We start from the raw sequence: 24,612 nt of genomic DNA, 5'->3' as shown, positions 1-24,612 counted from the left end.
CTCTCGGGAGTTTAATTGTTCCACTTTTTTATTATGAATATATAAATTTGTGGGAGTAAAAGTTGAAATTAAAATAGGCGATGTTTAGAACCCAATTTTTTATGTAATCATCTTATACATTAAATACTAAACAAAATTTTAGACAAAATATCCTGTCAGTGGTAATGAAGATAAGATCTAAATCCTGAAAAGTTAGATACATATTTAAAAGCTAAATTCAACATCAAATGATTAATAATTCAAAAAATATATAGACACTTTTTATATTAATAAAAATATAAAAACACGGGTAGAAAAGAGAAGGAAAGGAATGAAGAGAGAAAGATTTAGGACCAAAAGAAAAACGAGTGAAAAGAAGCATATACATAAATAAAACCGAACCTAAGGTGAAAGAACAAAAAAGTATAATTTTTTTTTTAAACTTCTAATCTGATCAAACATTTTAAAACGTATAAAGCAAATAAATAAATCACCTTAAAACTGTGTCTAAACACAACATAAAAAAGCAAACGAGAAAATTTATAGTGATAGTAAAGTAAATTTGGAGACATTGCACAGGCACTGGTTGTAGGAAAGCGTGATTAAGTTTGGCATGAGTATGGCACATTACAAGTATTCCTAATTTGAAAGGAACAGAGAGCACATAATTCGACCCAATACTTCCAACTGTAAATTTATTCCTAAGTCTTAAAACGATAAAATGCGTCCGTGATTCCATCAACAGCTAGCGATGTTACAACAACTTATTTACATTACACGAAAAGCTACTGAAATGATTGCAAACATATCTTTCAGAACCATAATTACTGATCACACAGCTTCAGCAAACCCAACTCGGAGATTTCCATAGTCAAAGATGGTGTGATATGCCCTCATGAAAACATCCCCAAGAATCCTGCGTACACATATACACTACCATTCAGGAACAAACCTTACATGGATAATACACTTCATTCATGGTTCTTCTGTACATTCTACTGTGCACATGTGATCTTAAATGGATAAATAATTTAACAAGTTAACATACCACAATGGACCCCGTGGAGGAGGAACATCAAAAGCCATAAACCCACTAAGGCATACTTCTGTAATGCCTTCTCCAGTTCTCAAAATATACTGAATCCACAAAAAACATTCTTAGAATCACAGAGAATAACTAAATTGCTACCCTTAATCTATCTATCTATAGATAACAGTATAATCATATCCACCAAAGCCACAATGTAATTTAATTTATGGAATGTTCAAACCCTAACCTGCTCTGGTGTAAGGACAAAAGGTTTATCTCCAATTGTGAATGTAATGTTTGGCATCTTGGAAAGACTGTTACAGCTTATCACTGACTCTCCAGAGGGACTTGGCAAGCTCTCACACAGCTTCCAATCATCAAAACAAACATTAACCACATGTCAGTACTCTAAACCATATATATATCACTGCTTGAGCTTGTGGATGGGATAATGTGAAGGGCATACTTGATTCACATAGTTGAATACTCTGTCCTTTGTTTGTTTTTGTTTTAGTTGATTCTGGATCCAAAGAACAAGCATCTGACAAGATGAACATAAGGGAGTATCTCTTGCTGTCAACTCACTCTGTTCCTTTTCAGTTACCATTTCAATCCCAGGGCTGCACAACAATAGAATTCAAACTAATTTAGGAATCTGTTTCTGCCAAAATATAGAAGGCTTTTAGCATGAGTGAGGTCAAATCCTAAACTCTCCCAATGACAAAAGAATAGAATCATAGACTATTAAGCTGGTAATTGCAATATAATTAAGGTTCCCTGACAGTTGTTTTAAACAACTCGTCTTTTCTTATTTGCTAATGCATGGAATTGATACATCTGACTTTTTAACCTTAATAATCAGAAAGAAGTATCAAACATTCATCCAATCTCTTCAAATGATTACCAAACTAACTAGCAATTAAACAAATATGATGAAAAAACAGTGCAAGGGAAGCAGAAAGTAGAGACATCTATATAAAAGAGCCATAGACATTTCTGACCTCTTAGATTGAATCCTTTTGGCGGAACATAAACCAACTTGGGAACATATGTCATCAGGTTTCACCTACAGAACAAGATCAAACTCATTTAGGTCCAAAGAGTGAAAATGCAAATGGGAAAAACATCACAAGCCAAAAACCATGTCAATTCGATACCTACCCCTGATACCAAGAGATCCCATATCATCTCTCCATATTGAGAAACGACTTCCTTACATTCTACACTGAGAACTCCTTCAGCTCCAATAGCATGGTTGATTTCAGCTACAACAGGCTGAAATTAACGGTCAACAGAAGTTATAAATAAGAATAAATAAGCAGAAAATCTCCAGAAATATAGAAGCACATACAGTTGGACCAGCCAGCAAAGATGTTCCTGAATCCACAATAGCAGCACAGCCACCCTCACAAACACCTAAAAAAACATTGATATGTTTCAGAATTAGAAACACATTAATCAAAGCACATGCAACAAATACGAGAAAAAAATCTCATTTCACAAACATTGATGTAAAGATATAGTTTGTTGACTCTGCATTTCTTGAAAACAAATTCAAGTATTAGGAAGTAAAAAATCCAGTCTAGATTCATTCCTTATACCATATTCCAAAGCATTTTAACCACTCAATGACTCCATTAGTAAATCCCAAAATAGAAGTTTTTATTGTTGAGGAACAATAAAATCACCTGTAGAAGCACCTCCAATGAAAAAATCTCCAATTTCAATCTGCAAAAGATAACTTTCATGCTCAAGAATTTTCTGGTGTGAATACATACATACATACAATATACATACATATGTGTCTGTGTGTGTGTATTTAAAAGGAATTCCTAATAAAATAAATTGTGTTTTTGCTAACCTGCCAGTAACCTTTTTCAGTAACTGGAACATAAGTGTGGTCTCCTTTAAAGTGCTTTGGGTTAACACCACCGAAAACTATTTCACCGCCTTTTTTCGCATTTGGATCCCCATTCAACCAAAAGGAAAACACCTTCTCACTGATAAGATTTTGGTCCACCATTTTGTACCTGTGATTTTATGATGGACTGGTCAGTTAGTTAAAGGCACGAAAAAGGGAAACAGCCCTAATAATGAAATTAGGTACAGATGAAACAACAAAAGAAACATTGAAACACACCATAATGGAACAGAATTTGCAACTGAGATCTCCTGAAATCCAAGTCCCAGTATTCCATCGAACTTTGCTGACAGAAAGGAAAGACTTCCTTCTCGGGTAGCTTCAATGAAATCCTACAGTTCACAGTAGTAACATTTGTAAGCATAGCTATCTACAAATATATATTGAGTGGAAGCTCACAAAAAAAGTACTCACCAGCTGCTTGACAACAGCGTTGCCAACTTTAACACTATCTTGACTGAAGTAACCAGATATTGACCCAGATCCATAGTTTATTTTACATGATGTTCCTGATCAACAAGATAGTTACAAACTGACGATTAAACTAACATTACATGACATACAATAAGGTATAGAATATCATTTAATTTATTGCATACATCTAGCACAGTACCACTTTAATCAACATGAATAATGAAAAAAAAGGAATTACCATTTTTGACATATGTTCTGGATTTCTTTGGCTTATACCAATTATGGGTATAACAAGCAAGCTGCGAGAGAATTCTAGTCAATACGATAACCTTATATGTACATGTTTCTAAAAACATACAAGTTAAGTTGAACTCACAGAAAAGTAGCATTTTGATGATGGAACCCAAAGGTTGGAACTACCAGTATCAAACACAACAGTGAAGGTCTGAGGGGGTGTGCCAATTCCAATCTCACCAAAATACTGAGCATCCAAATAATTTTTCAAAGGAACACTATCTTCACCCTTTGCCTTACCGATAAACTGATCATGTTCACCCATAATTGGCCTTCCATATCTTAAACCTTCTCTTGCCTTTCTAGCAGCATGAATACTATTAAGATCTAGAGGTCTCTTCCTCAAACCAATTTTCAGAATTCCGTAGGAGAAAGATGGAAGAGAGGAACATGTTAAAGCCCATAAACAGAAGGCCACCACTAAATGCTTTTGCCCCATGCTCAAGGTAAATCTGCCGTAAAAGGTAATCAGAATGTAAGTTAAACTGAATACAGTCCTATCCTAATTTTACACAAAACGCAAGTAAGAATGGAACAATAAATGAAATAAATCAGTTGAGACACTGAATCCTTGTAGTATACTCTCCACAGAGACAATATCAGATAAATAAACAGAAAAACATAATCCTCTTTTCTACAGATATGTAACTGTTCGAGTTGTAATTACTCCTACCATCATAATCACAAGAAAAATTTTAGCTTCTCATACAATGTAGAATATATGGTCATCTAAAACAAGTCATTTTTTTTTGAAAAAAAAAGAACATTGAGCTATTTCCATGTTTGGTCAACGTGGCAGAAAGGAAATGATATTAACTTTATTTACAGTTGATTTATCTCTGCGTCCTCCATGGAAGTTATAATTCTCCACCCATTTAATACATAAAACATAAAGCACACAGAAAAAAATCATAATAAACAGAATCAGTTCTCTCTACTAATGTTACAGACAATTTTACTCAGATCTCCAACACCCACATACCAATTATTCGAACAGATTCCACAAAATCTAAACTAAAGGAGAATAAATAGGTAATTTGGGGTGGATAGTTAGTAGAGGACAGAAGTCAACTGGATTAAACTCATCATCACGTTCAAAGATTAAAGATTGAAAACCAAAACAAAAACAAGATGAAGAGGTAAAGGAGCAAATGGGTTGAACACACTAAGATGACAAAAATATTTGAAATAAAAAAAGAAAAAAAGTAAACCTTTCGTACCTTAAGGCTACTGCAGAAGATAATGTTGCTGCTATGAGCGCCCCCACAGATGAAAGAACTCTAAACACACACACAAGGTGGAAGGTCGTAAGGAATAAATAATAATGTAATGGATGTCCATTCATAAGTTAGCAGTAACTTGCTATATCTGCAACCTAATTAACATTATCAAATAATAAAAAATCATATGCTTTAGAAATATCTGTTTCAGACCAAAAAATGCAGGTCGTATTTATGCTTCTTTTTTTTATGTTTAGATTGGCACATGTCTATTTCTGAAAAAAAAATGTTTTGATTATTTTTAATCAAACATAATTCTTTTCCAAAAGTGAAAAAAAGTTACTACTTTTTCGATAGACTAAATTTTTATATTAAACTTTATCACTGACTTCCTTTTAAATATTTTTTGAAACAAATTATTGTACACTTTCTGTAATTTAATGGGAAACTTTTTTATTGCACATGATGTGAAAATATTAAATATCTTAAACTATTTAGTAAATTAACAAATTTACATTTTCAATATAAATTATTTTGCTTTTGTTTTCATGGTCACACAACAGCCCAGCCCCTTTGGTGAGATTTAATATCACTATACCACATCACATCAAAGTTAAAAGTTATTAGCCTTTGTTTCTTCTTCTTTTTTTCTGCGGTGATAAAACTTCATTTTATTTATTTATTTATGGCATATGACGGGGGAAATGCATGACTGGTAATTTCATATTGCGAGTGAAGTTTGTGTGATCGTGATAGAACTTTTAATTATTATTGATTCACTGTTAGAAAAATAACTATAACATAATTATCCTTTCATTGGAGAAAAACATAGATATAACAATCATACAATCAATAACATTTATGATTTTCCATGAGTAGGTGTCGTGTTTCATTCCACAAAGAATCAATAAGATATGTTGAGATATTCCTTAAATGTTTAAGCTAACCAAGGATATAAATTTAATTTTCTCAAAGAAACATTGTTCCTAATTTAGTTTATATTTTCATGCATTACGCAACCTAAGTTTTCCGTATATTTTTGTATTATAAATTTGAGCCAAAATAATTTAGGTCAACTAATGTGATTAAAAAATATCAATCCAGTTGGAGAAGTTGGTGTGAGGGTTTAGAAAATTGACAATCAAGGTACGCAAAAAGAAAAATATTGATAAAAAAATGTCAGTGCTATATTAAAATACGCATGCATGTTTTTAATATTCGAATAATGTGCCCTATTATAGCATCTCCTATCACTTCTCATTTTGATGAAAAATATATTAGATAATCACATAAAATTTCTTAGCTCTATTCATCTTTTACTTTTCAAAAGTATTTTATATCACATTTAAAATATCTTTTAAAAATAAAAAGTATAACTCTATGTCAAAATATAACTATTTGCTAACATATAAAAAATCTTTTTAGAAAAAGAAACTATATGTCAAGAACAGCAAATGTAATAAAGTAGTTAAAAATAAATTAAAAAAATAGTTATCATCGTGACATATTTTTGTAAGGAAATTTCGTAGAAGTTTCACATTATGGCATGATTTTCTTTTTTGTTGGTTTGCCTTCTATTTCGTCAGAAAGTGATTTTGTCCTTCCATGATCCAAAAATAAGTCTTTTATTTTGAATCCAAAAGCAGAACATTGAGTGGTTCGCTTGTGTTCCTTGTAATCGTCATGGAATACTCAAACTAAGCCAAAATAAATTATACCTACTAATATTGACTGTATTATTTATTGGGCATCTTAATGGGCTTTTTGTTCAAAAACCCAATCCATAAAACCCAAACAAGTCTTGGTACTGATGCACTTGATTCTATGCACTTACTTTGAACATGGTTTGTTTTTGTTTTCCCATTAATCACTTACAAGTATTACAACGATGTAATACAATTAAATTGAGACACAACACGAACATTGCTTTGCTATGTTTTGTTTGTATACATGTTTGTCATCGCAATTTGCAATAAAACCATGATGTGAACTTAACGTGAGACACCATGTTAGGTAATGTTATATTTGTATTGCTTCTGTTTTCGTAACTCCACACACTGCTATGTTTGTTTCTGTTTTCTGTCTTTCCATCTGAATTTATTTGAGAAATTATTTGTCATCTGAATTTGGCACTTGTTTGTGTCGTAATTATTATATATTATTGGATACTTTTTGTCTCTTTGCTTAATAATTTTAATCGGTTTTAAATTTTAACTTTACACACCTAATCATGTCACCAAATTGCTGATAACATGGAAAATTAGTTGGTGGTTTACATTAATTTTTATTTTTATTTGTTAGATAAGTTAAATAGTATTAGTTTATCGTAAATATTTTGTATAAGATTTTTGTTCATGTATTTTTCATTTTTTTAATGCCATTCTCGGAGCCAAGTTTTATTATGTCATTTTTCTTTTCTTTTTCCCTCATTTTCATTTTTCTTTTTCGCTCCTACTCCTATTTTGAGAGTCCTTTTACAATTTAAAAATATTAAGCATTGTATTTCTATCTTAATGTAACACTGTTATTTTTAGTGCATAAAGTAGACTTTCATGTTAAAAAAATTGTGAATAGAACTCACTATTGTCAATTAAAAATTGTATGGTATAAAGGATAAATTTAATAAGATCAGAACAATGAACAAGTCGTATTTGAAAGCCACAAATTCAATACTTTCTATATTTATATACTTTTATAATCACGGCCACCAGGAGTAGGGGCTAAAAGGTTCAGTATAAATTTATTTGCAACATATCAAATGATGGTTTTTGATGACATATACGGTGTATGTTTTGTATATTTACAATTTTGTTATATAGTAAATTTGTATATTTTTTTTAGTTTTTAACTTTTTATAGTAGTAATAAATTTTTTTAGTAGTAATAAATTAGGAAATGTATGTATTTGTTTACATTTTTTATTTTAAAATAATCTGACATTTAGTTATTGTTTTGGTCATAAAGTTTTTTATAGGTATTATTTTTAATTAATCTTAACTATATGAGATTTTATAATTTAGGACGTTAAATTGAAAATATGGTTAATTGAATTTAGAGTATTATGTTATTTTTTTTTATAACTTTTTAAAGTTGAGTTAATTTGTTTTTGCTTTTAAAAATTATGTGAATTCAATTTTTCTTATTTTAGTGTAGCCTTGTTATAATTGAGTTTGTGGATTCATCAAATTTCAGAGAGTCTCCCTGTACTTCATATATTTTTTATTTTTCTTTTTAGATTATACAAGAAAAAACCTCTTTCAAATAATTTTTGATTTTAGAGTTTACAATTCATAATATAAAAACAAAAAATCATTTCAAAATTTATCTACAATACAAAATCATATATATATTTTAAATTAGAGATGACAAAAACAGTCAAATCTGACAAACCAGTTCATCGATCAAGTCGAAAAAGACAGGTTGAGACAACATTTTTAATCTAAATATTTAAATCAACATAATCTATCACATTCGACCGCCTAGCAGATTAGTTATCGAATCAAGTCGAACCAGTTTGATAGCTCAATTTCATTAAAAATATTTAAACCCGCACCATGATACTTTATATTAACAAAGTTTGACAACTTAGTAAATGTTTAATACAAAGTTTAATATATTTTAGCCAATATATGATATAGTTTGACCAATTTCATACAATTTAGATAATATTTGATAGAGTTTAGCTAAGATATAATACAATTTGATCAATATTTGATATAGTTTAGTTAAATTTTTATAAAGATTTAACACAACTCAGCAAAGATTTAAAACTCGAACAATATCTCATTTTTATGTAAAATTATATTTTCGATGAAAAAAAAAATAATCAGCCCGTCAATAAGACAGTTTGACACCTACGATGAGCATGGAGAAATAAGATAGTGGAGGAAAAATATAAGGATAAAATTGTCTTGTTACCTGACATATGGAGATGCACGAGGAACCGCCTCAAATTTAAAACTTATATATAGTCTAAATGGTTTTATAAATATATATACAAAAACTATTTTAGTTTTGCAATTTTATAATTGCCTATTTATTTTATTCTCTCTTTTCTCTTAATTTTTTAAGTTTGTTTTTCTTTTCTTTCTTTTATTTGCCCATGGTTATATGATTATTGAGAATCAATTCACAAATTGAAAATGAAATAGACTGAATTATTTTTTGTACTGATTATTTAAGTATTCGAGTTTCTTCCTCTTTTCTAAAATTGTTTTTACACTTTGTGATTACAATTTGTTTTTTTTTTCGTTTTAAAAGTGAAATTATGAATCAGTTGAATATTAATTTAATAATTTTAATTAAATTAAACGATATTTTAATATGTTCTATATAATTGATTTACTGATTAATTAAAATTATTAATTATTCCAAGATTAATATAAATGTTTAAATTGTAATTAGTAAATGTAATTATGAAAATGTGCCAATTTGAAAATATGCATTCAAGTGTAAAAGTTAATGACAAAATGAAAAACCTAAAAACGTTGCGAATGAAATTACCTTTTAGGATATCAATCAAGGAATAGGAGAAAATTAAAAAGTCTAAATTGTGAACAAATCCTGGTTATAGTGATTAAAATATAGACTAAGAATCTGGGTTGACTAAACACTCCATTAGTAAGTGTGGGGAATGAGAAATCATATACAAAATTTACTATTAAATAAGGAAAAAAATAAAGTTATAGTGACTTCACTATTTTAATAAACTTTAAAAAAATTATATCACTTTCGTCCAAAACCTTATATTCACGCTACCACCCTAGATCACAAGTATAAACTCAAACTTAATTTTACTAATTTATATTTATAATATCATTTCATTCTATCTTTTTACCTTAATTTTTTCATTCTAGACAAGGAATAATTTAAGAAGCCTAATTTTCATATTTTGAAATCAATCAACAACTGTCCTAAATCTACTTTACTAACACGTAAGAAATTGAAAAAAAAGAGACAATTCAACACTGGTAAATGTAAATATAAAGAATAGTTTTATATATATATATATATATATCATGAAAATATACATAATTTATTTAGAGACACTAAATAAATCTGAAAATGCGTTCAATATAATGAAAAAAAGGTGTGGAAATAAAATATGATAATTATGGTAAAAGTATAGTGGAAATAGTTTTCTTTACTCAAGAAAAGTGGAAATAATTTTTTTAATTATTTAAATTTAAAATTACATTATAATTATTAATACTATTTTTATTATCAATGTTATTTCCATATTTTATATAATAATATAATGGAAATGATAAAAAGAAGAGGATATATGAAAGAATTTGATTAGTACATTATGGGCAGCATATTAAAGGCAGCGTCGGCGAATTTTATTTTTTTTCTTCACAAATCAACGTCTCATGTGTTTGCCAAAACCACCATTTCGTATTTGTCGTCACTTGCAATGATTGAAACGAAGATCAAAAAACAACAAAAGTATGATACTTAGACATCAATTTTTCAAATTTTGAACATTTTTTTTTATCAAACTAAATTTAATTAGCGTAATTTATAAGAAGTTTATCTGGGTAAAGTTCTTTTATCCCAAAGTATAAAATTTATTTTGAAAATTCTAAACAAAGTGATTTCTACATATTGTTGCAGTTTTTTTGGCTAAGCACAAACTAAGGCCCATGGTAAAGTTATCTGGTGTTTCTTGCCGTATTAAAACTTCCCTCCGCCGTTCATTTTTATAAACTTTCTTTGCAAGTTGTAAGTAATTGAAAACACAGTTTTTCATGTAATTTTCAATTTCTAGCTATATCATAAAGTGATTTCTGTAAATGGTACTGAGAACTACAGTACGTACATTTATGAAAAATGAATTAATTAATGTGATAGTTAAATGGAAGAAGAGGAGAGGTAAACAGGGTTAACCACTTGTCATTGTTCGCCTCATCTATAATGCACCTTTGTTTCGCTCTTTTTCTCTCTCCTTCACTCACTCACTCACTCACTCACTCGCTTCTGTCTTCTCTTATGGTGAAATTCTCGTTGCTTTCTCTTCATTTTCTCGATTCTCGTAATTCGCAAGCCCAATGTCTTCCGCCACCGATAACCATATCCACGAAAACAACCACCACAACGGTTCTCGCATAGCCAAAAAACCCAAACTCTCCTCATCCGTTATAACGGCCTCGGAAATCGAAACGGAATTTGGCCACCACGATACCTCCGTCGCGCGCATCAATAACGGCAGTTTCGGTTGCTGCCCCGCCTTCATCATCGCCGCGCAGCACCGCTGGCAGCTCCGGTACCTCCGCCAGCCCGACCACTTCTACTTCAATGACCTCAAAACCGGCATCCTCCAATCGCGAACCCTAATCAAGGACCTCGTCAACGCCGACCACGTCGATGAGATCTCCATTGTCGACAACGCCACCACCGCTGCCGCCATCGTCCTCCAGCATACCGCATGGAACTTCCGCGAAGGAAGATTCCAGAAAGGTGATGTCGTCCTCATGCTTCACTACGCTTACGGTGCCGTCAAGAAATCCATGGAAGCGTACGTCACTCGCGCCGGAGGCAATGTTGTCGAGGTTCCCCTCCCTTTCCCTGTTAACTCCAACGATGAGATCGTTTCCGAGTTTAGGAAGGCCTTGGAGAGAGGAAAAAGTAACGGAAATAGGGTTAGATTAGCGGTGATTGATCATGTGACTTCCATGCCGTGTGTGGTTATTCCTGTCAAGGAGTTGATTCAAATTTGCAGGGAGGAAGGGGTGGACCAGGTTTTTGTTGACGCCGCTCATTCCATTGGATGCACTGATGTTGACATGAAGGAAATTGGTGCTGATTTTTACACTAGCAATTTGCATAAGTGGTTCTTTTGTCCACCTTCAATTGCGTTTTTGTATACTCGTAGGAACCCTAAGGGTTCTGGTTCTGATTTACATCACCCTGTGGTGTCTCATGAGTATGGCAATGGCTTGGCTGTGGAGAGTGCTTGGATTGGGACCAGGGATTATAGTGCACAGTTGGTTGTTCCTGCTGCGATGGAGTTTGTTAACCGGTTTGAAGGGGGTATTGAGGGGATCAAGAAGAGGAATCACGAGGCTGTTGTGGAGATGGGGGAGATGTTGGCAAAGGCATGGGGTACTCGGCTCGGGAGTCCGGCGCATATGTGTGCTAGCATGGTTATGGTTGGTTTGCCTGTTTGTTTGGGGATTGGAAGTGATTCTGATGCTCTCGAGTTGAGAACACATTTGAGGGATGCTTTTGGAGTTGAGGTTCCGCTATATTATCGGCCCCCAAGAGAGGGGGAAGTTGGGGTGATTACTGGGTATGCCAGAATTTCTCATCAAGTGTATAACAAAGTTGATGACTATTACAAGTTCAGAGATGCGATTAACCAACTTGTGCAAAATGGGTTCACGTGTGCTGATCTTTCGGGTTGAAGAGGTTTGGTCTAACCTCCTTTGAATGGTACTTCATTTTTTAACAATAAATGTGTGAATGTCAGACTTTGCAATTGGATGTGACTCTAGTAAAGCCGGTGATTGTGGCCTAATGTGGTGCCACTTCCTTTGAAAATGTTATTGTAAATACAATTACAAGAAGTTAACACTGGCAGACACTGAAATCCACTGCAAATGTTATTCCACTCGTCTAAAAGTTTTGTTTCTACGGAATTGCAGCATCACTGCGGTTTGGTTTATAGTTTATTTGTTGGAGGAGTAGCGGTGCTGGTATAACTGGATTCACATTGATTTACACAAATATTGGAAAATTTCAACATCTTATTCAAATCATCAAAGGGTAAATTAATATTTCCTTAATAAATCATAAAGCATTACTGAAAAAAGTTGCCACTCTGTTATATCATATATTATGTACTTTTAATCTCGGTAACGGCAAGTGCTCATTTTTGTTGGTACCATTAGTAAGTTAAAACGTATATTTTGGCTTTAGAACATTATTAAAGTTATTGAGGCAAAACATGCTTTTGCAACTGCTAAGAGTCCATTTTATGTTTAACCAAAGAAATTTAGTTAGTTGTTTTAATTGTTTTGTTTGTTTTTTTATGGTTGTGTTATATTTGGTATTACTCTTATTGGAGTGATATTCTTTATTTGCAGTTGAGAGGTGTCACTGTTGTCTTTCTGACGAATAAAAGCTGCTTGCAAGCTTGACTAGTTGTGATGGTTTCGGTGCCATATAGACTGCAGGTTTTGCTAAGAAGCTACAGTAATTGCTCATTTTAGCTTTGCTGTGAAAAATTCCTTAGGAGTAGCTTCAATGTCGATATCGATGGAAATATCCTTGTGTATAATCATGATCCTGTGAAGATTTAAGAAACTTCCTGAGTCTATATAAAACTTTTCCATAATCTTTAAGTTTGATATTTTAGGATTAATCTTGCACTGCTTTTACTTAGTTTCTGGCTTCCAAAGAAATGTGCAAGAAATGAAGTGAAAATAATTATAATACGCTTACACACACATACACACATTTTTAATACAAATCTTTTCATCAAGAGAGTACGATATTTACCACCGTTGTACGGTTAATTTTTAATTCTTTAATTTTTCTTATAGTTTAATTTTCAAGTACCTTTAAAGATGTTTAGTTCTCAGGAAAGATCTTAGTTGGTCGATTTCTTATCAATCATATCCGCCCATTGAATATTATGACATTTTCATTTTAAAAGTTTTCCCATTACTACATTTGTGTAGGTTTATTCCCAGAAACATGTCCAAGTACCAAAGTTGCATAGACATAAAACTTCCTACCACATTTGTGTAGGTTTCCCATCCCAAAATGTCATACACATGTAAAACACTCCCTGTTTCAACAAAAAGCCCTATTAGCAGTCATCATCCCCACCCTTTTAGGCATGAATCTATCCTGCAGCTAAAACATTAGTGGTTTATGTTAAAGATGGGTTTGGCTTGGTGATAGCACTGTGCTCTGTTTCTGTGGATTCTGTTGTGTTTTTCTAGTCATATATGGGGGAACATGGTTTAATGAACTGTAGGGGCGGATTCTGTTTGGATGGTGGAGATTTGATTGGCTCCTTGAACTAAATCTTTTAGGTGTTGGTTTATTCTGACTGTTCGTGTTATTTTATTTACGATGATTTGGAGTGTGGCATCTGTAGGTAGAGTTGGTAGGGGTGATTTCTTATATCTCATGGTTTATAGGGGACGGATTCTAAGATTGCAATAACAGATGATTGTAAAAAGGTGATAGTGATTTTCAGGGCTCACATGATGTGCATAAGAACATGGGACGTTTGGTGTGTTTGGTTGCACATCACAAAAGGTGGGTGCCCGTATATTGGAAGTAAATTGAACTAGTTCTTTGTTAGACTTTTAAAATTTTATAATACTAGCATTATCAGAGGGTAATCACACATGCACTTTATGTCTAAGAATGATTTGTTGAATTTCACCAAATGGTATCCCGATTTTACCTTTATTAATGGTTATAATAGTATTATCATATTTAAAATCTGTTTTCCTTTTCAAAGTATTGGTACCAAAAGTAATATAACAGTTTTCTGTCCCCTGTGAAAGGTTAAGCTCCTGTGATTATATAGTTTCATTGAATTCTCCCGAGCTCATTTTTACATCATTGCATCGTCCAAGTAAATCTACTGTTTGGAAAGAAATTAATTGAAAAGAATAATAAAAATGAAAAAGAATGTTTTAAATCGTACATGTGAACTAATTTGGGAAGGAAATTCGTGAAAATATAATTATAATTTTAGATGAATAATTAAAATAAAAAATATTAAAAAAATAAAAAAATGAGATTAAGTATTGGTTTTTCTACATTCTACTTTATAAAACGAGATCTATTGGTATTTAGCTATTTGTTGTGTCCATTTCTTCATAAAACAAGACCCGTTAGTATGGTATTCTGCTATATTTTATATTCATTATTCACAATCGCATAATATATTGTTGCTCTTCCTTGATGAAGATGCACCAGGTCCTCCCCTTCGAGATTTTCTCCCCGTTGTGATGAAGCAGTTTCCATTTTCTCAACACCACCTACAAAAATTCGGACAATGTTTCTCATACTATATGTTTCTGTTGAATGGGACCGGGAAAAACTCTTGCTGTCTCCATCCGGAAACACTCCGACGCTCAAGTTAGAATGGGCTTTTGCAAGTCTATATCATTATCAAAGAACAGAGAGTTTACCTTCTCATTTGACTGCTATTTATATGATTTCAGAGAATATTACCCATTAATTTACCTTTTAATGGCTTTCAATGTGCATCTTAAATACTTGACAATGACGGTTACCTCATTAACTACACATTCATGAGCCTTCAACTGCTATCTCCAGTCCACAGTTTTAGATATCTGCCCGACCGGACATATTGCGCTTAAGAGATCCGATCGGACATATCAGGCTGAGACACCTGATCGGACATATTAGCCTTGCTTCTACCCGCTCGGCATTGTCTAAACTTTCCCGGTCGGTTGCCCGCCCTCGATAGTAACACTATAAATAGAGAAAAAGTTATAACACCAAAGGATATCTGGAAGCTACTCAAATTTACTTGGGTCAAGTCAGTTTTTTCTTTTTATTAACAGAGTTCATGAACTCTATCATAAACGATAATACGTATGAAAATTTTTAGATGGACGAAAAGTAAACATTTGAATTTTAGAAGGGAAATGGTGTTGGAAGGGAAAAATCAATATTTTTTCTACTAAGAAAGGGTATTTAGTACAAAGAAAAATAATGATTGTGGGTTTCATTTAGATAGCTTCTGTTTTTATTTTTTCTTATAGGGAGAGAGAGAGATTTGTGAGATGGATTTACTTGTCTTATTGGTATTTAAATTGAGATTCTGATATGGTTTTAATTATTTAAACTTTAATTGGATCTACCTATATCCGTTTGAAAAAAATATCAGTGGACTTTTTTTTTTCCTTACATTTGAGCATCCATATATCCATGGATACTTTGCATGTTGCTTCACAAAGGTCAAACACGAGATTTGAGATTGCAGTGGAGAACTTAGAATGAAAGAGTAAAAAATAGGCTAAAACTCACATGAGTATGTAGCTATTTTATTCTAACATGTAATGAATTCATGTTTCATGTATTATGATACTGATGAACAGCAGAAGCCTTCATCATTATGATTGAGTTTGTGTTGGTGATCTCATACACATAATTTTGTTGCTCTGGTGATGGTGCATATTATCCACTTACACTGCAACTGATTCAAACAATTTATTTAAGAATTATTAAGGTCAATTTTGCGAATACAATTAATTACTTTAACATATTAAATAATTAATTTATTAATGAAAACTATATTATATAATGTAATAAATAATAAATTTAAATAATTTATACAAATAAAATGGTAAAATATATATAAAATGGTCACATTATGAATTATGTATGGTAAACAAATTGTAATAACATATGGAGTAACAGTTATACTTACTCTTTTTATTGTGAAATTAAAATTTTACTAAATGATTTTATTGGACAAATGAAATATCTAAAATTAAGTATTTGTTAGTAAAAGATATAAACATTTTTCTGAGCTGGACAAACACACAGTAATCTAGAACTCCTAAAAACAAAATAGAATGCCTGATGTTTAACATCTTACATTTACTTATTATAGTTTAGCTTCTTTTTATCAAATATATTTATTCTTGACTGATTTCTTAGGTAATTTTAATAGGAGAGAAATTATATATACATATCTTAAGATATCTGCAGAAGTTATTTTAAAATTTGCACGTATTTTTAAAGGTAAGAAATAGCAAAATTAATTCTTGGACAAACGTGTCCTTATTTTTATGAAAAACGATTGAAAAAATACAATCGTAGATGTAGGTGCAAGTATAAATTTAAAATACGCAATAATAACATAAAACCGTTTTTTTAATAATGATTTTGCTTTAGAATACCATTGACTTAATAATTGTAAAACCTTTCCTGTAATAGAGCTGGACCTTAGTGACGATAATCCCAATTCCTACACAATTAAAATCATACTTATTAGAAAAACTACATTTAGAGCATAAATTAATCATTAGTTGTCTGACTTCATAAATTCGTCACTAATTGTCTATAACTTCAGAAAAAAGTCGTTAATTACAACTTTAAAATACTAAGTGGACCACACATATAAAAAAATCTACTAAAAATCACGTTTGATGGGGCAATAACCCATTTAATGTTTTTCCTTATAAATAAATACTTACGTCTAATTCTGTTTCATTTTTTATTTTTCGCTCAAAACATCTTACGATCCCTTAAAATTTTGGGGTAAAATTGGATAAATTTTCTTTCGGTTCTACAAAACTTTTAAAAAATCGAAGTGAGGTTTATTGAATCAAACCAAATCTTTATTTAAATTAAGAAATCTTAACATAACGAACGCCCTTCTAATTTATAAGATTTATCGAACCAAGCCAAATCAAACTTCTGATTGAATTTAAGTATAGGTGGAGCATCACTAATTAGAGGATTTATGGTATTTTGACAGAGTGCAGTTAACGAGTCCATTCAATTTCTCAGAATGACCCACACATGAAATCTAAAAGCCAAGAATTAAAAGAAAATAAAACGGTACATTGCTTGCTGGCTGCACCAAATCCAAATCTTCGTTTATTATATACACATGTGAAGCGGTCTGAGCCAACACCAGTGGCCATCAATCACACTATTCCAAAGATTAAGAAAGTATAATCAGATTAACCACAAATTGAACTCTGCTCCATTCATAAGGACATCCACCCAGATCATCTTCAACAAACAGAAGTCAAAATATAACTCAAAGCTGAAGGCATATGATTAAACAATATGATACATTGGAAATTTAAATTCCGATAACATGAAAAGGTATAGGAAGCGGCAAGACCAGATTAATTCCCCCACTACATTACCCAATTCAGCGCACTAAGCCAGGTATCCAGAAGCTAACTGCATATGTATAGTTAATATCACAACTCTGTAGGCACCATCAGGAAGCCCTACCATTTGATTTCACCATCTTTGAATCATTTTTAGTACTCCGTAACGTGATTTTCATAGTCAAATTCCCAGATCATAAACATACTGAGTATTGGTGTTGAGATAACAAATCAAGAGCTTCATGCAGAATTTTAAGAGTGCGGTCACCTTGAATTTTGTGCAAATTAAGTGTTCTCTGTACAGTGGTTTAACTTCCTGCAGCATTTAGAAGACAGGCAACCACCAACGAACAAAATAAGGCAATACAACAGCTTCAGGACTTGCATTCCACAGTTCACCCTGAAGAATTTGATTGAGTAGATAGATCACTTTCCAAGTGATAAAGAGAGTATTGAGGATGGTTTACCTAACTAGATCAGAGGTCCATCAATATCCAGCAGAAGTGCAAGACAGATACTTGGTCAGCATCCCGGAAACTACTTAAAATATATCAATAAAACGATCCGAAGAGTTCAGCCAAATAAGGCAAACTCCAGGCAAAATATAATAATCTGTAGGAAGATAAAAGTTGCGTCGAAGCTCATGACAAAAGAAGTCGCACTAATTCCAAGATAGATCCATTGCGATGCATAGCAGGCCATCGTAGAAACCTCAACAACCAGACCAAACTTAAGTGTTTGGTATATTTCAATTATTGTCCGAAGCTGCTTTCATTTCACCTTAAAGGCCAGCTAAAGGCTTTAACAATAACCATAAACAACACTGAAGATGCTTTTTGTATTACAGTTCACCATTACTACCTACCTTTTTGATTCAGACGGGAAAGAAAGGATTATGCCATCAAAATTCCTAGAGCACTGACTTGTACTATATTCATTGAGTTTTCTCTGGGTGCCTTTCCATTACCATAATCAGAATGTGGTTATACTCTAGCCACAACCCCTGAATCAGGGTTTGTCTCAGGTAGAGCAATGCTAAGTGGTTGCCAACCAGACGGATGATGTGCAATCCATTTTTTATGGGTAATTAACATGTTCAATATCTGAAGGACATCACCCAAAGCAAGATCTTTGAAGCACATATTCTTAATCACAATACCTGCTTCGTACCTATAAATGAAAACAAAGACATATAAGATGATTAAGACAAGCTCGAAAAGATAATAATCAACTTACAAGTTTTTGAGACATCACAATATGCTTACTTGCACAGAGTAGCCATTATTGCTGATCTTCCAGCAGGAGTTGTTAAAAACTTTTCAATTTGATCCCATGTTTCTTTTGAGCGCTGCTTAGGATTACCACCTAAAGGATTGACGCATTTCCATAGTTTATCATTCTTACCAACATACAATGGCAAAGCACCTAAATTCTGTTTCACAACCATATTCTGCTCAATAGCACTTTCAAGAGCCTTCTTAACATCAGTGTTGCGGTGCTTGGGATCTCCAAAACGGATGCAATCAGTTATATTTGCCTCAGTTGGCATCATCTTTGCATTTTTCAGTGAGTTCAAGGCAAGTAAAACAACCCCTATTAGGCCTTGTACATATTCAGAAGGCTTAGGACATCCTGGAGTACCCCACATACCACTACCAGGAGGATTATTATTACCCATTGCTGCCGGTAGCATTGGTTGATATTCTGGACCATGTTGATAACCTTGGCGTAATTGTTGTGTGCCACTGTTATGTACCACATGTCCATTTTTTTCATCAATTGATCTTAAAACATGTGGAGCACTACTATTAGGATTTTGTTTCAAATCTCCATTCCGTTGTTGAATAGTAGGTGGGTTATGAACGCTATTAGGATATCCCGAAATGTTTAGATTACCAATATCTGGCACATTGGTTTGTGGCCCTGAGTTGAAATTGGGACCACCAGTTCTAGGTGGCACCATTGGAGGTGCAAAAGTATGGGGATTTGGAGTATATGAATTACTAGGCGCAAAAGGAGGCTGCAATGGGAAGTTATTTGGTCTTAATGGCTGGGAATAAGGAACTTGATGATTGCCCTGTAGATTACTATTACTGCTCCATAACTGATCAGTGTTGCCATGAACATAATTTGTAGCAGATCCACTCAACGGAACATTTGGATTAAAGTTGCCAGGTCGATAAGAGTTTATATTATTACGATTATCTTGAAGTCCAGATGGTGGTGGATTCACGGCTCTGGGTGCATTTGATTGACTCGGGCTTCTCCAATTAGGTTTACCCTGAAACCTAGTATCGAATCCCCTGCCTCCATTTGGAAATTTTGAATTTCCTGCATGAACTTCTGAATAGGATTCTACTTGTTGCTGCATCTGAGCAGTACTTGTAACTGGAACTTGTAAGGAGTCAGAAGATGAAACATGGCTTAGGCTACCACTACCAAGTTGTTGCGATTCACCATTAGACAGAGGAGGTCCTCCAGCTAAGAGGCTAGTCCAAAGCCATACACTCTTGGCAGCAGCAACCAAGGGTGCTGATGCCTTCTGAGGTTGCGCAAGAAGAATATTATACCTCCTCATCCGAAGTTGATGGAGAGCATTTGAGAAGTCTCGGTCACCCGAAATTAATAAATAATTGGCGGGTGCGGGATTATCCACGGCCCAGAATAGCATGTCAACAAGAATCTTCTTGTCACTTGCGTCTTTCACGCCTATTAACAAACATTACAACGTTAATTTTCAAAAAAATAAAAAAGATAGATGTTTCGAGATTCATAGTACATACAGAGCAAAAAAAATTCACAATAGACTTTATAAAAAAACAGAAAACTCGTAAATGTGGCCATGCATGGGCCACAATTATCTGTAATTTCTGGTAACATGGGGGAATACTACGAAACCGGAACCAACAATTCGTCACAATCGAGTACAATTTCTTGTGGTAGTCAAATAACCATCTGTGCCAGTCCCTTCACATGCATCACAGTGAGGAGAAAGAACATCCAAGTTATTATACATCACAAGTGTTTTCACTAGTGTGTATAACTATACATCAAGCATCAAAATGTGTTGTATATTTAATTTGTTTTAATAAGTTTCTAGCTGTTACTAGATGTTATAAATCAAGCATCAAAATGTGTTGTATATTTAATATGTTTTAATAAGTTTCTAGCTGTTACTAGATGTCATAAATACTGGCTGAACAGGAACAAAACAAGATAGGTTCCTAAGGAGTGGATGATCACTTCCCTTAAGAACACGTTATGTTGCTTAAGCTACCGGATCCAACAGGAACTTCTAGAGCGTTACCGAGATACAACAAATTCTTCTCCAATGTTTTCAAGATACAACAAGAACTTCTCGATGCTTCCGAGTAACTCAGAACTAACAAGGTGTGTTGCGCAAACCCCGGTATACTCGGAACTCAGAACTAACATGTAAACTCGTAACCATGAGCCGCGCGGGTAAAAGAAGGAAATGTTACTGAGATTTCGTGCGTGGATTACCGAGATCCTTTTGCAGTATTATACTCTGTTTTTACATCATGTTACTAAAAATCTGGGGTTTGAGTTTGTTAGTTTTGAATAAATCAGTTTAATTCCACTGAGTTTGTTATTTAATTTCTAAAAAAGTTGTTGTTAGAGATTAAGAAAATGTTCTTGTCAGTTAATATATATATGGTTTATCATTAATAAATCAGATTTTTAAGACGAAATCTTTCATGCACTTACCTTCTGATTATAAGAGACTAAAAACAAGTAAAGGCGAAATTTGAAGAGGTAGGATAGTTACCGACCGGCAGGGACGTGGTGGAGGGAAATTCCGGTGCTGGAGAGCGCGTGTTGTACTGAGGGTGGGATGCGCGTGGTGTCTCCGTAGGCGGAGATGGAGACAGGGCCACGGTAATTCATGCGGACCAGCGCGGAGCTGATGTTCTGCGCGATCGCGTGCGGATCCGAACCCTTGGGCACATGGCAGTTTTCGATGTCCCACCACACCGATGTCTTTGCAGAGGCGTACTGCGCCTCCGCGTTGGCCGTCGCTCCATCTCCGCCCATGACGCCGATCTGTTCAATACCCTAATATCTTCGAATTCCTGATGAACACTCTGACTGACAGCGTTAGTAAGTTGCGGCGTCTTCGAGCTTTCCTTTTGTGAGTGACGGGAGAAACGGAGTTAGATGAAGAAGATGGTGGGGGTGAGGGTAGGATTCTTGGGATTTATGGTTGGTGGGAGAGAGAAATAAAGAAAAGAGTAATATGAATTGACAGATTTACCCCTTTTGGATGAAATTGGTGTTGTGGGTCGGGGCAACCCGGTTTATGTGATTGGGGTGGTGTGAGGTGGAGGCCAGATGTGTGGTTTAGGTTGGCGGGAATAAAGTTTTAGGACGTGGCATGGAGATGGTTTTTAAGTTCCTTTTTGATGGGTGGGGCAATGTATATTTTTGTGTTGTTGTAGGAAGTAAGGTTTTATTCCACCCCAATGCTAACGATGAAGTATAGTAAATTATAATTATAAGGTCATCTTGGTGGACTCTTTCATCTCTCTTTCCTTTCCTTTCCTCACCCTTTTTCACTTCCATCTTCACCCACGTTTTCCTTTTCACTCGAAGCCTTTTGGATTTCAGTGTTTATAATTACCTATTTATGTCAAAGTCACACTCTAAGAACATATTAACTGAAAAAACAGTTTAAATATATTATCTAATACACTTTTATAATCATTTTATCTCTTAAAAAATATGTTTCTATAATTTTTTATTCATATATTATTCACAAAATCCTATTTGTTAGAAATTCTTTTTGATTGTATTAAACCTTTTAAAATATTGCTAAATCTTTTATGTCTTAGGAAATATTTAAATGAAATAAATCTTTTAACAAAGTTGCTTTATCCTTTTCTTTGTTAAAAAAACTTTAAACAAACCATTTTATCTCACATTTTTAAATAAAATAAATATTGTAAATTAAATAATTAACAAATTGTTTTGTCTATCATCATAATCTATTTAAAATAAAATAAATATTCTAAATTAAATAATTCATAAACTATTTTATCTCTTATCATAATATAATAAAATAAATCTCTTAAATTATAATTAACAAACAATCTTTTACTTAAAATATCTATTTAATTTTTTTTAATTATCATACTCTTAGTTATTCATTTATTTTCTTTCATGCATTTTCTTCAATTGTTTACAAATTATTTATAAGACACAAATATTTTCTTAACATTTTTATTTATTTATTTTTATCATGTAGTATATTATTTTAATGTTTTTAAATAATTATGTTTATTTTCTAACTCATTATTATAATTATAATTTTATCACAATAGTTATCTAAAAAAAATTATTATTATAATATAATTTTCATAAATATTTGTTTATCATCTTCAACGTATATTAAAGTTGAAAAGATGAAATGTTTATGTTAAAATTTAATTATAAAATTTAATTATCATTATTTTCATTTTTGTTTTTCATGTGATTTTGTTTAATTAGTGTATTATAATTTTTATTAGTTTATAACAAAGTACATTTCATAAGAATTTAAAAGATTGAAATAGAGACATTTAAAAGAAATAATTTGAATATTTTTTTTTCTTTTATATTTTTTTAAATAATTTTAAATTTTATTAACAGACTTCATTAATGTTTACAAATTTAATAAATGATAATATAATTTAAAATGTATATAATTATAATTACTTTCTAAATATTTAATATTAAAAAAATATGTTTATTTTGATATTGAATATTTAAAACTATTACGTTTTATTTGTCATAATTTTTTGTTATTTTACAAAAAATAATTAATTAATTAATATTGAAATGTATATGAATATAAATATATATTCATCATCCAATAAAGCTGAAGATAAAACAAAAATTTAATATTAAGTTGAGTTTAGACATGAAGATGAATTTTTTTAGTAATATGAAATAGTGAAACCGGTTCCATTCCGAAGGCCTTTTAGAGTGGTTTCCGAAAAAAACTTCATAATCTACCTATTGCTTAACTGCATTACAGAAAATTAAACTAAACACCTCTTTTATTCAAATCTTGCCGATTAAAAAAAATTACTTTAAAAAAAGAGTCTATATAATTATTATTCCACCAAATTAAGCACGATTATATAAGTAAGACCACTCAATTAAATAGGAATTGAGGTGTTGTTACATTTGAGCATCACTTGTAACCGAAATTTGTAAGGAATCAAAAGATGAAACATGATTAAGACTACTGTCTGATAAGTCATGAACGGGATAGTCTAAGCGGTCAAACATTCAATGAACATAATTACAAATCATTCATGCAATTGTGCGACTATGATCAACCGATGGAATGATCAACATGTATAGAAATTAGCATTAATATTGATTAATTTATGATAAAATATAATTATTATTAATCATACTGTAATGAAGCTGTTATTAATCTGAAATCTATTCTAAAATTTATAAATACAAGTTTGAAATTTATAAATACAAATTTGAAATAAAAAGATAGATAATAAAGGATGAACAACAAAGATAAACAACAATTTTGGATGTCTCATATTGATTAGAAATTTAGAATATATAAGTGAGTGTGAATCTCACTTTACAAGTTAATTTTGTAGAGTTGAGTAAAATTTAAGGTTAAACCCTTTTGAAAGTCCCTATTTATGTGGGTTTTTTCTAGATCACGTGTTTCGTCAATTTAGTCCTTAAAAATGAAAAATTGACTCAATTGGACCTCTACAGTTGACGTGGCCAGTTTCTTATTCGTGACATTCACAAAGCTTTATACGTGTAATTTGATAACATTAAACATTTTAAAGTTAGGGTTTGGTAGTAAATTTTAAAGTTAGGGTTTGGTAGTAAATTTTAAAACGTGTTAAATCTAAATATGAGG

At 32.2% G+C, this 24,612-nt stretch overlaps 3 protein-coding genes across 8 annotated transcripts; 1 reads left to right on the top strand and 2 right to left on the bottom strand.

Moving 5' to 3' along the window:
* Positions 1-562: 562 nt before the first annotated feature.
* Positions 563-5,003, bottom strand: LOC108329584 (aspartic proteinase). Of its 3 annotated transcripts, none has more exons than XM_017563853.2 (14): positions 4,859-5,003; positions 3,721-4,090; positions 3,583-3,643; positions 3,345-3,439; positions 3,150-3,262; positions 2,871-3,039; positions 2,698-2,737; positions 2,361-2,425; positions 2,171-2,284; positions 2,011-2,075; positions 1,476-1,629; positions 1,257-1,376; positions 1,028-1,116; positions 563-895 (listed from the first exon to the last, which is right to left on the bottom strand). In XM_017563853.2, the coding sequence occupies exons 1-14, from the start codon at positions 4,981-4,983 to the stop codon at positions 811-813; spliced, it is 1,665 nt and encodes a 554-aa protein (XP_017419342.1). In that variant the 5' UTR covers positions 4,984-5,003; the 3' UTR covers positions 563-810. The 3 variants fall into 3 exon arrangements, with proteins under 3 accessions (XP_017419342.1, XP_052729644.1, XP_017419343.1); XM_052873684.1 differs by having other exon boundaries at positions 4,850-4,998; XM_017563854.2 differs by lacking the exon at positions 4,859-5,003 and adding an exon at positions 4,621-4,776.
* Positions 5,004-10,628: 5,625 nt separating this feature from the next.
* Positions 10,629-13,205, top strand: LOC108326803 (probable L-cysteine desulfhydrase, chloroplastic). 4 transcript variants are annotated; one of them, XR_001831996.2, is made up of 3 exons: positions 10,629-12,267; positions 12,504-12,624; positions 12,945-13,205. XR_001831996.2 is itself a non-coding variant. In XM_017560369.2 (2 exons), the coding sequence occupies exon 1, from the start codon at positions 10,908-10,910 to the stop codon at positions 12,261-12,263; it is 1,356 nt and encodes a 451-aa protein (XP_017415858.1). In that variant the 5' UTR covers positions 10,629-10,907; the 3' UTR covers positions 12,264-12,267; positions 12,945-13,205. The 4 variants fall into 4 exon arrangements, 2 of the variants coding, with proteins under 2 accessions (XP_017415858.1, XP_017415859.1); XR_001831995.2 differs by having other exon boundaries at positions 10,629-12,291; XM_017560369.2 differs by lacking the exon at positions 12,504-12,624.
* A 4,232-nt stretch (positions 13,206-17,437) lies between these two features.
* On the bottom strand, positions 17,438-21,937 carry LOC108329187 (uncharacterized). The gene is made up of 3 exons (XM_017563277.2): positions 21,503-21,937; positions 18,974-20,417; positions 17,438-18,878 (listed from the first exon to the last, which is right to left on the bottom strand). Exons 1-3 carry the CDS (start codon positions 21,762-21,764, stop codon positions 18,692-18,694), a joined length of 1,893 nt encoding a protein of 630 aa, XP_017418766.1. The 5' UTR covers positions 21,765-21,937; the 3' UTR covers positions 17,438-18,691.
* Positions 21,938-24,612: the final 2,675 nt, after the last annotated feature.

This window comes from Vigna angularis, chromosome 2 (genome assembly GCF_016808095.1).
Source record: "Vigna angularis cultivar LongXiaoDou No.4 chromosome 2, ASM1680809v1, whole genome shotgun sequence".
NCBI classification, from domain to species: domain Eukaryota; kingdom Viridiplantae; phylum Streptophyta; class Magnoliopsida; order Fabales; family Fabaceae; genus Vigna; species Vigna angularis.
Note: the sequence above shows the minus strand (reverse complement) of the source record. Positions and strands in the feature narration are given on the sequence as shown.